This window comes from Gossypium hirsutum, chromosome D10 (genome assembly GCF_007990345.1).
Source record: "Gossypium hirsutum isolate 1008001.06 chromosome D10, Gossypium_hirsutum_v2.1, whole genome shotgun sequence".
NCBI classification, from domain to species: Eukaryota; Viridiplantae; Streptophyta; class Magnoliopsida; order Malvales; family Malvaceae; genus Gossypium; species Gossypium hirsutum.
The window spans coordinates 17,332,546-17,347,205 of record NC_053446.1 but is presented as its reverse complement, the minus strand read 5'-3'; the positions used below and the strand labels follow the sequence as shown (position 1 = coordinate 17,347,205).

General features: G+C 29.8%; 1 protein-coding gene and 1 non-coding gene across 2 annotated transcripts; one reads left to right on the top strand and one right to left on the bottom strand.

Moving 5' to 3' along the window:
* The first annotated feature begins 275 nt into the window (after positions 1-275).
* LOC121222781 (small nucleolar RNA R71) lies at positions 276-382 on the top strand. The gene has a single exon (XR_005920152.1). It is a non-coding gene; the product is annotated as a small nucleolar RNA R71 (small nucleolar RNA).
* Positions 383-12,278: 11,896 nt separating this feature from the next.
* LOC107915353 (probable prolyl 4-hydroxylase 7) lies at positions 12,279-14,591 on the bottom strand. Its single transcript, XM_041102130.1, has 5 exons — positions 14,467-14,591; positions 13,768-13,825; positions 13,497-13,672; positions 13,311-13,371; positions 12,279-12,745 (listed from the first exon to the last, which is right to left on the bottom strand). The coding sequence occupies exons 1-5, from the start codon at positions 14,584-14,586 to the stop codon at positions 12,501-12,503; spliced, it is 660 nt and encodes a 219-aa protein (XP_040958064.1). The 5' UTR covers positions 14,587-14,591; the 3' UTR covers positions 12,279-12,500.
* Positions 14,592-14,660: the final 69 nt, after the last annotated feature.

Here is a 14,660-nt window from a genome sequence, read left to right as displayed (position 1 = left end):
GAGTAGAAACACATAAACCATCAATTTTCTTATTTAATTGTTCTACTTGATTTGATAACATGGCGACTGCATCTAGATTGAAAACACTGACTACTATATTAGGCTTCGTCCTCATAACTTGTCACTGATAATTATTCAATAACATCTCTTCTATAAACTCATAAGCCGCTTCAGGTGTCTTATTGTTTAGGGTACCACCGACTGCTACATCGATTAACTGCCTAGTTGAGGGATTCAAACTGTTGTAGAAGGTTTGAACCTGTAGCCATAGAGGTAACCCATGGTGAGGACACCTTCTCAATAAATCCTTATACCTCTCCCATGCATCATATAGGGTCTCTAAGTCCATCTGCATGAAGGAAGAGACATCGTTCCTCAACTTAGGTGTCTTAGCCGGTGGAAAATACTTCAATAGGAATTTCTCGGTCATTTGGTCCCATGTAGTGATAGAACCTCATGGTAAGGAATTCAACCACTGTTTAGCTTTATTTCTCAACGAGAAAGGGAACAACCGTAGGCGAATGACATCGTCTGAAATGCCATTTATCTTAAAAGTATCATAGACTTCCAGAAAGCTGGCCAAATGAGTATTTGAATCTTCGTCTTGTAAACCATCGAACTGAACAAATTGTTGTATCATCTGAATAGTGTTTGGCTTTAGTTTGAAATTATTCGCAGCAATGGTAGGTCTCACAATACTCGATTCAGCCCCAGTTAGAGTGGGCTTAGCATAATCGTACATAGTACGAGGAGCAGGATTTGGATTTACAAGATTTGCAACAACCGTAGGAGGTAACTGATTATTCTAATTATCACTCATCTCCTTAGTAATAATAATATTGTCCTCTTGCTCTTCCACTATATTTTGTCGACTATACCTTGCTTCTCTACAATTTCTGCGAGCTCTACTTTCAATTTCACTATCAAATACTAATGGTCCCGATGAATTTCTTCTAGTCATAAACTAAAGGAACCTGCTAGAAGCAAATAAAATAAAAATTAGAAAACAAAAATTAAACTAAAAAAAAATAAAATTTAATAAAAATAAAAATAAAAATGGCTAAATTAATGAAAATAAAGTGTTCCTAATATTTTAGTCCTTGGCAATGGCGCCAAAAACTTGATGGTCACTAAACTAACTATAATTATGACAAAGGCAAACGCACCTATCGAACAAGAGTATAGCTATGGTGAGTAGGAAATATCATATCCACGATGACTAAAAGTACTAGTAATTACTATTTTTCTATTATTCAACCGATAAATTGGGATGATTGTTCTAATCTAAATTTACTAATCTAAATTAACTAAGAACACGACAGAAAATGAATTAGGAAAATATTTAAAGATAACCAAAGAGAAAGACAATACCCAAAAAATAATTCACCTAGACTTCACTTATTATTCCGAATCTGAATTAAATAATTTATTCACTTGTGTCTTGATCCGTAGAAATCCCTAATTATGTTAATATCTCTTTCAAGAGTAAGAACAACTGACTTTAAGTTGATTAATCAAAATCTCTTTCTAATTAACACCCTATTGTCGCATTAACTCGATCTATGGATTCCTCTATTAGATTTGACTCTAATCCGTTATATTTATGTCGTCCTATTTCTAGGATTGCATGCAACTCCACTCAACTATGCTAGATCTACTCTTAAACAGTGACTTTTGCTCCAATGAAATAAGAATATTAAACATGAATTAATATCCCTAAAATATTAAAGCACGAAATAAGTATACATAATTGAGAACAAGAATCAAGTATTTATCATGTAATTCAGAAATCAAATAATAAGATTCATCATAGGTTTCATCTTTCCTAGGTATCTGGGGAATTTAGTTCATAATCAACTAATATGTGATGCGAGTGATTTTGAAGTAGGTACAGTTCTTAAACAACAAAGAGATAAGCACTTTCAGCCGATCTATTATGCTAGCAAGACTTTGATAGACGCACAAAAGAATTACACAACTACAGAAAAAGAATTGCTAGTCGTGATTTTTGCATTTATAAATTTAGACCTTATTTAATATTGCCTAAAGGTATTGTGTATACTAACCATTCTACTTTTCGCTACCTTTTTATTAAACCGAATGCAAAACCTAGACTTATAAGGTGGATTTTATTGTTGCAGGAATTTGATTTGGAGATTAGAGACAAGAAATGAGCTAAAAATCTTGCAACCGACCACCTCTTAAGGCTCAAAAATCCACATATTGAGAAGCTTGATGAAGATGCGATAAATGACTTGTTTCTTGAAGAGAGACTCTATACGATAATTGATTCCGAAGTCCCTTGGTTTGCAGATATTAAGAATTACTTGGTTGCTAGAATTCTACCAAAAAGTTTAACTCATTATAAAAAAATTAATTCTTTGCTGATGTGAAAAACTATTTTTTGGAGGATTCATTTCTTTTTCATGTGTGTGCAGATCAGATGATTCGACAATGTGTTCCGGTACCAGAAGGGAATAAAATTTTGAAGCATTGTCACTCGAGACCGACAAGAGGACATTAAAGTGGGGTTAAAATACTACATAAAGTCCTTGAATTAGGTTTTATTGGCCCACATTGTTCAAAGATGCTAACAAATATGTTGCTCCTTGTGACAAATGCCAAAGGACAAGTAATATTTCCAAACGTGATGAAATGCCTCAAACTTATATGCTTTCTTGTGAAATTTTTGACATTTGGGGTATTGGTTTTATGAGATTGTTTCCTAATTCTTATGGTAATAAATACATACTGGTAGCGGTTGAATATGTGCCGAAATGGGTTGAAGCTCAAGCTTTACCAACTAATGATGCTAGGGCGTGTCATAGACCATGTGAACACTAGAGTCATTAAAAAAAAGAAAATTATTGCATTAGACACATAGCCGTGTGGCCTACATGACCTAGCAAATGGCCATGTACCCTTTTTTAAATCTAGGGTTTTTGTTTTTTTTTTCTTTCTTTTGTCTTATTCCCTTTACCCTCCTACCACCATTCAAGCACCCCAGTTGTTGGTTCCTCATGACATCGCCACCATCCTCACTTTTCCCCGATTACTTGCCCCCAAACACCTCCAAGCCCTTTTTGATAGTCATACGCCCTCATTGCCTGCTTCCAAATGTCGAATGACCTTGTCGTCACCATGCACTCCCAAGCTCCCCCTTCTTTTCGTCGTCGTTCACTCCTAGCCTCGTCGACTGTTTCCTTCTTTATCCCTCCCAATCCGCCACCGTCCCCTCCATCACACCCCCCACCGTTCAAAAAACTTGATGTTTACGGAGCTAACTAAAAATTTGACTAAGGCAAGTACACCTATCAATTAATAGTATAGCTAGGATGAGTAAAGATATCGTTCCCATGAAGGCTAAAAGTACTAGTAATTTTCGTATTTCTATTATTTAACCAAATAATTAGAGTGATTAATTAAAACTAAAATTAACTAAATTAATTAACTAACTAACACAACAAAGAATATATTAGGAAAATAATCGATTAACAACCAATAAGAAAAATAATACAATTCACCTAGATTTCATCTCTCGCTATCAATTTAAATTATGCAATTTCTTTACTTAGCACATTGATCCATAGAAATCACTAAATTATGTTAATATCTCTCTCGAGCATAAGAGTAACTGACTCTAGATTGATTAATTGAAATTTCTTTCTAATTAAAACCCCTATTATCGCATTAAATCATGCAATGGATTCCCCTATTAGATTTGACTCTATTTCGATAGATTTATGTCGACCTATTTCTAGGATTACATGCAACTTCACTTAATTACGCAAGATCTACCCTTAAACATTGTCTATTCAACCACCGATTTAAGCACATCAAACATGGATCGATAATTTAGAAATATTAAACCAAGAATTAAGCACACATAATTGATAACAAGAAACTAAGTATTTATTACTTAAAATAAAAATCAAACGACAAAATCTATCATTGGGTTCATCTCCCCTAGGTATTTAGAAAATTAGTTCATGCTTAAAAATAAAAACATCCAAGACATAGTATAACTGAAAAAAATAAAGAAACTCATGATAATTTCTTAAGAATTCAACTTGGAATCTTCAATTTTGAAAGAAATCTACTTCAGAGTCAACTTTAATGGTGTTTTTTGAGTTGTTTTCTTGAGTATTCTATGACAGCTCATTCATATCTTATTATTTTTGTCATATATACGTCTTCGAATGCCCGAAAAACTTAAAACTCTCAATTTTTCGCAATTCGATGCGTAATTTCATAAAATTGACACGGCCTACCACACGCCCATGTGGGTCACACGGCCGTGTGGTCTGGTCGTGCAGAATGGTTCAACATGTGTGGCTCCTGCAGCTTGCTTCAACGCTTCAGTTTTCACTTGTTTTTCTTTTTCTCCCAAGTGCCCTATGAAGCATTAAAACACGAATTTAAATAATTAGAAGTATAAAATTTATAATTAACATTAGATAATCATCCAAATATGTATTAAAAATGAGGTTAAAACATGTTACTTTTAGCACTTATCAAATATCCCTACACTTAAGTGTTTGCTTGTCCTCAAACAAATTCTCAACCCACATTCAAGTTAACTTCCCTCGATTTATCGTTTTCACTGATAATATCTTAGTATAATTTACAGATAATCATGCATTGAAAATTCAAACTAAAATCATACTAAAGAACACAAGCAATCCAAGTAGAGATTTTTAAAACATAAAAATATAGGTGTCTCCCTTATCTCAATAATTACCTGAAATCCAAACTCAACAAAACACTCTCACTAAGGATTCACTCAAAGCACTCAAAGTGTTGAGGTTCATGTAGTGCACTCAACAGTCGAAAAAGAAATGTTATTATCATAGGATTGCTTGAAAATCAAATCTCCACCACTATATAACGAGATGTCACACCAATCAAGAGGTCTTTACAAGATTGTAACGGGGCTTACGTTAAGGGTGCGAAAATGGTTAGAAAAGTTTGTTACAATCGAAAGTCGAGTTAATAAGTTACCAAATTAGAAAAAAATCAGTTGCTGAATTAAATGAATTTACATCAACAAGAAATAAAAGGCAGTTGTGAGCTTTTATACAAACGATGAGACTCATGATTCAAGCAAAGTTTTTTTTTCTTTTTAATTATTATTTTCATTTATTATTATTTTTCAATCTCTTTTTTTTTTCTTTTTTCTTTTTTTGAGAATAAAGTAAAATTCAGCAATGCAAAAAGATAAAATATAGTTAGACAACTAACCAAATCGAATCTTGATAAAAATGGAGTCAATAAAAAGGGTGATTTACAACATTAATGTGGGTTTTCGGGTTAACACGAACGGTTGTTAAGTAAAAAAAATGTGTTAGGATCTACGAGGTTTACTAAGGGTTAATTCACGAGTAAGCATTTTATAGGTTAAGCGGGTTAAATCCTAGGTGTCTTTATCATCTCAATATATCAAATCAATAATGTGGTCTCGACATGTATAATCGAAGCAAGTTCTAGAATAACAAATCAAGTTGACATACTCACAACCCAAAATAAAATGAGCACGAAATAAAATGTATACTTTATAGGCTCAAAAGCTCACAAAAAATATGGTTTTAATGTTAAACTTATAAATTTAAAATTCTAGGATAATGCTTAAGTTCAGGGAGACAACCTAAAATAATAATTTCTAAAAAAAAAACTTATTATGCTTGACTCTCTCGTGTCTTAAAGTATAAATCACACAACGCATAAGAATTTACAAATTAATCCCAAACAAAATCAATAAAAACTCTAAATTAAAAAAAATAACTTCAATGTTAGGTTTGAGAAAATTACTTTAAAAAAAATCTAAGGACTATATCACATAAACATATAAAATCATTTCCACACTTAAGATGTGCATTGCCCTCAATGTACAAACAAATATAAACACAATAAGCAAAATATCATAAGTGAGGAAGAGAACTGAAACTACCCTAAATTTGGATTATTTCTTCGGAATAGTGAAATTCGGAAATGTAGGAGATCCTAAATTAAGCACATTATTTAGAGCACACTAATAAGAATATAGAAAAAAATAAAATAAGATAAAGAGATAACAAAATAGAAAAACAGCCAAAAAAAAGTTATAACAGTAAAGTGCATAATAAAATAAAATAAAAACATCTGACAATAAAAATAAAAGTATAAATAAAAATAAATAAAATAAAAAATAAAACTAAATGGAATCAGTAATCTACATTGTGTGGAATGTCAGAATCGAGACGCATGCGTACAACAAGGGATCTATATACAAATAAAAATATATCTCTAAGTATAGTATACATAAAACTACTAATTCTAAAAAAATAAATTATCAACAATTATACCTTTAATAATTTTTAAATTTAATTATTTAATCTTATTTTCCTATTCAAAGAAAATCTTAATTATTTTCATTATCGTTATCATTAAAAATATTTATTAATTATTTAATTTTTTGAACAATAATTATTTATCTTATTTTTTACTAAAATAAAATATTAATTACTTTTATTATCATTAACATAAAAAATTTATTAATTATTTAAATTTTTTAATGATAATTATTTAATATTATTTTCTTATTAAAAGAAACTATTAATTACTTTATTATCATTAACATTAAAAGTTTTAATTAAAGTAAAATTCCTTAATCAATTAAATTTTTTTAGATAATTAATTAATTTTATTACATTAACTAATTGTTTTCAATGCCTTTTATTCATCATTATAATATATATATATATATAAGTGACACAATATAAATCAATTAATTTATCTGATTTTATTAAAATAAAATATTTATTTGTAACGATCAGGAAATTCTTACTAATGTAAAAAATTAAATGTTTATTTTTTATTAAATTAAAAATAGGTTAATTAAAAATAGAGTAATGTTTTATATTTATATGTATAAATAAATTGTACTATAATGAAATAAAATAAATATATAACTTTTTTAAAATAAAATGCTTATTTTATTAAACTTCAGCAATGAGTTTTTGTTAGTATATTATCAATTGTTTTTAATTCAATATATTAAAGAAATATAATATCATAAAAATTAATTGCTTTTAAAATAATTATCTATCTTCAAATAAATATATTGGAAAGTTACTCTAATAAGAAAATTGCCCTTCTTTTTAAGTGTTTTAATAGAGGGTTATAAAAAAATTTATAAATTTTATGTTTTAAAATAATGATTATAGAAAGAAGAATGGGGTATTGTGGAGAACATAGTACTAGATTAAATTTTTTATACATATAAAATTTTGGGTAAACTACTAAAATAGTCATTTTTATTTGCCTCGAGTTACATTTTAGTCACTTATGTTTGAAATGTTACGTTTTAATCACTTATGTTATTATGTTGTAGCATTTTAGCCACTGAGCCATTAATTGTTGTTAGCAGTGTAGCGGTAAATTGATATGGCATGTTAAATCATCATTTCAAATGAAAATTATATGTTTAAATCATCATTTCAAACGAAAATTATATGTTAAATTATACTATTGGTCCCTATATTTTTTTCGTTTTGAGCAATTTAATTTTTTTCTTTATGTTCTTTTAACTTTATTTTTTTCTTTATTTTCTATTCTCTTCTATTTCTCCCTCTATTTTCCTCCCTTCTCCATTTGTTTTAACATAGTTTTTTTTTATGTTTTCCATTTGTTAAAATTAGTCCCTTTACTTTTATTGTTTTGAACAATTTAATTATTTTTCTTTTTTTTAAAGCCAAATATCTTTGATTACATACTCTATGTGTAAACCCATAAACCGTTCTCGATCACTACAAGATGAAAAAAATCAATCCTACTGAATTAATCAATATTGGTTCTTCTTCGTTATATAATAGAACACCAAGCTAAATTCTACCAAAGACATTGATTTGCTTACCAAATTGGTGCTAAGAACTAGAAACCAAGCTAACCCTAATTAGGTTAGAAGGGTTAAGCAGTATCATGAGAATTTTCATTAAAATATTAGGTCCAAGCAATTTTATAAAATTACCACAATAATCCATTTTTGGATCCCTTGGATAGCTTCAACAATAACCGTAAAATATCATAAACCCCAATTCACAATTGTTTATAATAAGCAAAAAAAGATTAAAAAAATCTTTATTTTTGGTTTCCATTGAAGATCAATACAAAATTGTTACCCTAAGTTGAGAACATATTAAAAACTAATCAAAAGGAAGATTAAATAGAACCTATAGGAAATACCCAATACCAAAATAAAAGTATAAGGACTAGTTTTAACAAATTGAAAACATAGAAAAACTATGTTAAAGGAAATGGAGAAGGGTGGGAAATAGAGGAAGAAACAAAAGAGAATGGAAAAAAAAAGTTAAAAAACATAAAAGAAAAAATTAAATTGTTCAAAACGAAAAATATATAGGGACCAATTGTACAATTTAACCTAAAATTTCTGTTTAAAATGATGATTTAACGTGCCACGTCAGCTTACTGTTATACTGTTAACGACAATTAATGGCTCAATGACTAAAATGTTATAACACGATAACGTAAGTGATAAGTTATAAAAGTAACATATTTTAATCCTATTCTTAAAGCGTTTTTGGATGATTAATTATAAAAATTAGTGAATTTGATGCTCATAATCCTTTAAATTCATGTTTCCATACTTATGACAGTATTTGGGAGCAAAATGAGCGAAAAACGAGCCAAATCGAACAAATAGAGTTGTTTTAAGGATCGGCCTGAGCATTTCCACACGGGCTGGCCACACACTTATGTGCCAGCCCGTGTCGATTTCGCACCCTGCTACCCAAATACATGGAAAAATCTAATTTTTAGGCTTTCTGAGCATTCTAAAGTCTATAAATACAAATTAGAAGAAGACATAGGGGGCAATCAGAGAAGATCGAAGAAAACACTCGAAGAACGCCATCAAAATTGACTTGGAAGCAAATCTCCCTCAAGATCGAAGATCTCCATTGAATTTCTTTCGAAGTTTTATTGAGCTTCTTTATGTCTTGTGGTTATCCTAACTTGAGAAGTTTCTATTTAGGATTATAAACTAAATTCCCTGGATACCTAGGGAGGATGAAACCTTTTGTGAATCTTATTGTTTGATTTCTGATTTACATGATAAATATTTGATTCTTGTTCTTAATTATGTACGCTTATTTCTTGTTTTAATGTTTCCGGGATATTAATTCATGTTTAATATGTTTATTTCAGTGGGAAAAAAGTCCCTAGTTAAGAGTAGATCTAGCATAATTGAGTGGGGTTGCATGCAATCTGAGAAATAGGGCGACATAAATCCACCAGATTAGAGTCAAATCTAATAAAGGAATCCATATATTGAGTTAATGCGACGATAGGGGTTTTAATTAGAAAGAGATTTCAATTAATCAACCTAGAGTAAGTTGTTCTTACTCTCGAAAGAGATATTAACATAATTTAGGAATTTCTACGGATCAAGACGCAAGTGAATAAATTGTTTAATTCAGATTTATAATAATAGGTGAAGTCTAGGTGGATTCTTTCTTAGGTATTGTCTTTCTCATTGGTTATCTTCGATTATTTTCCTATTTCATTCTCTGTTGCGTTCTTAGTTAAATTAGATTAGTAAATTTAGCATAAAAACAATCACTCCAATTTGTCGACTAAGTAATAGAAAAAAGGCCTCATGGATACGATATTCCCTACTCACTTTAACTATACTATTCTTCGATAGGTGCACTTGCCTTAGTCGTATTTATAGTTAGTTTAGTGGCCATCAGTGACTAAAACGTAACATTTCAAACATACACTACAGCAAAATAGGTTTTTAGCGGCGTTTGGATAAAAAATGACGCTATAGATCGAGCATTAGCGGCACTTTTTAAAAAACGCCACAAAAAAATAAGCAAATGATGTCATTTTATGTTGAGTTTTAATGGCATTAGCAGCGCTTTTTGAAAAACGCCGCTATAGATCGAGCATTAGCGGCGCTTTTTGAAAATCGCCGCAAAAAATTAAGCACAATGCCGTTATTTTATGTTGAGCTTTAGTGGCATTAGCGGCGCTTTTTGAAAAATGCCGCTATAGATCGAGCATTAGCGGCGCTTTTTGAAAAGCCACTATAAATCGAGCACTAGCGGTGCTTTTTTGAAAAACGCCACAAAAAAGTTAAGCACAACACAATCGTGTTGAGCTTTAGTGGCATTAGCAGCGCTTTTTCAAAAATGCCGCTATTGATTGAGCATTAGCGGCGCTTTTTAAAAAACGTCGCTATAGATCGATCATTAGCAGCGCTTTTTGAAAAACGCCACAAAAAAGTTAAGCACAACGCCGTGTTGAGCTTTAATGGCATTAGCGATGCTTTTTGAAAAATGCCGCTATAGATTGAGCTTTAGCGGCGCTTTATCAAAAACGCCGCAAAAAACATTTTATCTGTCTATTTATTATTTAACTCGTTTATTTATATTAATTAAAATATAATTTATTTTTAATTGAATATTTAAATTCTTCAAAAAAAATAATGACACGTAGAAAAAATTTGAAAGTAAAAACATAGAAAAATATTTGTTAAAAATGAAAAAAAATTAAAATATTATTATTTAAAATAATTTATAAGTTTTTTGGGTACATGACTGATTGTTTTTTAATTTATATATGAAATAATTTCTTATATAATCGTAAAAGAGGTAGTATTAATTTTAAAATATTGAATTAATTATCATTATAGTTTAGGGTATATAGTTTAGGGTTTAAAGTTTATGAGTTACTATTTTAAGGTTTATGGATTATGGTTTAAGGGTTAGGGTTTAAGATTTAGGGGTTTAGGGTTTAGGGTTTATGTTTTATGATTTATGGTTTAGGGGATAGGGGTTTAGGGTTTAGATTAATTAGTGTTTTTTAATTTATATATTAAATAATTTCTTATATAATTGTAAAAGAGATAATATTAATTTTAATATATTAAAATTATGATTATAGTTTAAATTATTTAAGAGATAATAGATAAACTTTATATATATTAAATGGTTTAGAATTTAAGGTTTACTTGAGATTTGTTAAATGATGAAATTTTATACAATCAATTAATGCTTTTATATTTAAAAGTATTTAATCTAAACCATTTGATATATTTAAATATTAGATTTAAAAAAAATTGATAAAAAAAAGTAACAGATTGATATGGATAGATAACTATCTATCTTGGATAGGACCAAATTATAACAAATAAAAATAAAATACAAAAACTAAAAATTATAATTTTATGTAATTCTTTTAAATATTACTTAAAATTTTAAAAAATATTTATTTAAAATTTATATGAAAGATACAATAATTCAATATAAAAATTGCAAAAAATTTGAGCGCTAGTAGCGTTTATGAAAAAAACGCCGCAAAAGGTAAGCAATAGCAGCGTTTTTGTTGCAAACGCTACAAAAAAGTTGAGCAATAATGACGTTTTTAGTCCAAATGTCACTAAAAGTCAAACAATAATAACGTTTTTTTTTCAAACGCCACGAATATGTTTTTTACAAAACGATGTCATTTTGTAATTATATTTTTTTATCCCAAAATTTCAAATCAAACCTTTCTCTTTTTTTCCCTTTATTTTTCCCAAAATCGAAACCCCACCTGAAATCTCTTCTTCTTTTTTCCCCATTTTATTTTTCCCAAACCATTTCTCTCCTACCCCGATTCCCTTTATTTTCCCCCCCAATTTCCCCAAATTGAGACTAAGATATATCGTCTGAAAACCTAATATCTCGAGCATTTTCCTCTTTAATTACATTGATAAATAGTTTGTACATTGTCATCTATAGAACTAAAAGTGTACAATCAGAATTAATGTTGTTTTTCTATGGATTAGAGGTGTAATGGAATAGAGGTGTAATAGCATAATGGAAAAAACTAAAATGACTAGAATACCCTTAGCATAAATTTGTTTGGGTAAATGATTATTGTTATTGTTATTTAAAATTTAATAAGATTATTAATATCAATAATAAATAATTTAATCATATTTAAACATAATTATTATTAAATATATTATAATTAAAATATATAATTTAATAAAATTCTTAATAATTAATATTCTTATATGAATTTACTCAAATCATAATATAGATAATTTAACATAATTATTATTAAATATATTATAATTAAAATATATAATTTAATAAAATTCTTAATAATCAACATTCTTATATGAATTTACTAAAATCATAATATATAATACTATAAAATATAATTTGAAATAATTAATATTAAATATATTTTAATTAAAATATATGATTTAATAAAATTTAAAATAATTATAACTAACAAATTTTTCTCATTAGAAATGCATTGTACAAAATGCCGGTCAGCTCATTTCAACCTTCCAGCTACCAACTAATATGTTTTCCAATTTTCTAGCCCACCCAAACTTTACAAAATGCTGGATAGCATATTAGTCACAATCATATTCACATCACTAACTATATCCGAAAATGAATAACCCTGGGAAAAATTACAAATATTACATGGATTTCATTCAATCAATGTTGATGCAGAAGCATCCTTGCCCTCTGTTGAAGTTGAGTCAATGACCTAATACAAGTGCCCTCCTCCCATGTCTTTAAGCGTGTAAGGCTGATTAGTTCCCGAATAAAAACTACCATTTCGTCAAGACTACTTTGCATTGGCAACTTGTCTTCAGATCCCTTGCTTCGGTGTTTCCCGTATACAGCCTCAAATTCTCTAGACTTACTGGCAGCTGTTCGTAGTACTGAGTCAGGGTGCCCTGAAATGATTACCAGTCAGGTGACATTCATCATAGCAGATGCTAAAATTTTGCAATTCAGTTGATTCTCTATAAACAAAGATCTAGATATATTCAGCAGAATTAACGCTCATAATAATAGTATGATGAATTAACGCTCATAAAATACATACCAAAAACAAAATTATGATAGTAAGGTTCCATCACCACCTATCCATATTAGCCTTACACGATGTTAATAATACCACATGTATATTATGAATAAAAGTATATGGTTGGATTATATGGTTGGATTTCTAAGGTGGCAATTTTATCCGAGAACAATTAAATAAGAAGCTATGAACATATACAGCAGGTTCATAGTAATATCTGCAGAATTCATTGGAATACAGATCACAAACCAATCATACAAACAAAAGTGGCAAGCTTAATTTCACTTGTTCATTAAAGTGAGATTTTATCAGCTAGAATCAAATGAAAATTCTTCCAACAGATCGGTATGATCTAGCATTTTAATATCCGAGAAAAGTAAAAACACAACTCAGTAAGCATTTCACAAAATCTCCAATGGAAATCATAGTATTACCTGCATATCCATTTTTTGCACAATCTGACCAGCTATCATCCTTTGGCTGAGAAAGTTTTCCCTGCAGAAGGCAGACTAGTAAGTGATGAACAAAATAAAATGGAAATGTAAGCATTTAACAATGATAGAATAGGAAGAGAGCAAACATAAATAGGGGGAATAAAAAATTCACAGTCAAATGCTTACCTCTGCATTTGGAAACACAGTTTCCCCACCACTCTCAACATCAGACAAATAGATCAGTACAGTGGCTATACGGTGACCGCCCAGCTCTTGATTAGCCTTGTCATGAAAATAATCGAAATGTGGCTCATACTTTTGACCATTCTCGTAATGTAGTATTTGCATAGACTCCCCATTCTCTGGTTGGTGTGCCATATTAAAATAAGATGAGAAAACACCATTCAACGTAGATTAAGAAATTATAGGGTAACAACAAGCAAGAAATGATATATACCAGTTGGAATGAAGGTCCATGCAGCAATCCTAGCTTCGATATCAGCAACTACTTCATCCTTCACATGAGAAATAAAGGACACCACATAAGCATTTGAACTTCAAGAATCAGCATATACAATGCTTTCCAAACACGGTCCACAAAAATAAACAATCTGAGTCATCAAAATTAGTATTGAGTAAACGATCTCTAAACTTAATGAAACAAGTAACTAATACTAAGCAGTACACATTTGGACCTGAACTCCAGTGAAGAAAAAGGTGCAAACTGAAGAATGATTAAAGCAGTAACGTATTCCCCAGTGAGCAACAAGACAGCAGAGGAAGAAATAAGAAGTAAATCAGTTATCAGGAGTCCTACTCGAGATATCTGATACAACACTAAGGGAAAGTAATTATCCCAAAAGCTTAAGCCAATACCAAAGAGCACAACTATCATCTTTAACTTTCAATGCATTTAGTGAGGAAACGGATTCTTTAGGTAAAGAGCTTGCCCTAGATTAAGTGTGAATGAATCATTAGGGGAAAGGAGTAAAAGACACCTAAAACATCATCTGTCATAAACTACCATCCAAAATTTGGTTATTTATGAAGAATAAGTGAACTGCCTTCACCGCTATAATATTTCTATCTTCCATTAACAGAATTCCAGCTAATTTCATAGATTTAAACTAAAAAAAGGGGCAATTTAATTATATACCTGAGCTTTCTGAAGAAACATGCCAGAGCTGGTTCGAACTTCACTCTCAATGCTATCACCCGATTCATTATCCGCCACCATTGACTTCTCTAATTTATCCTTAGCCTGAAATTCACACATTTTAAGAAAAAAAGGAGAGGGGGTTAACATCACAAATCGAAATTAATCAACAAATTAGTTTAAAAAAATGTTGC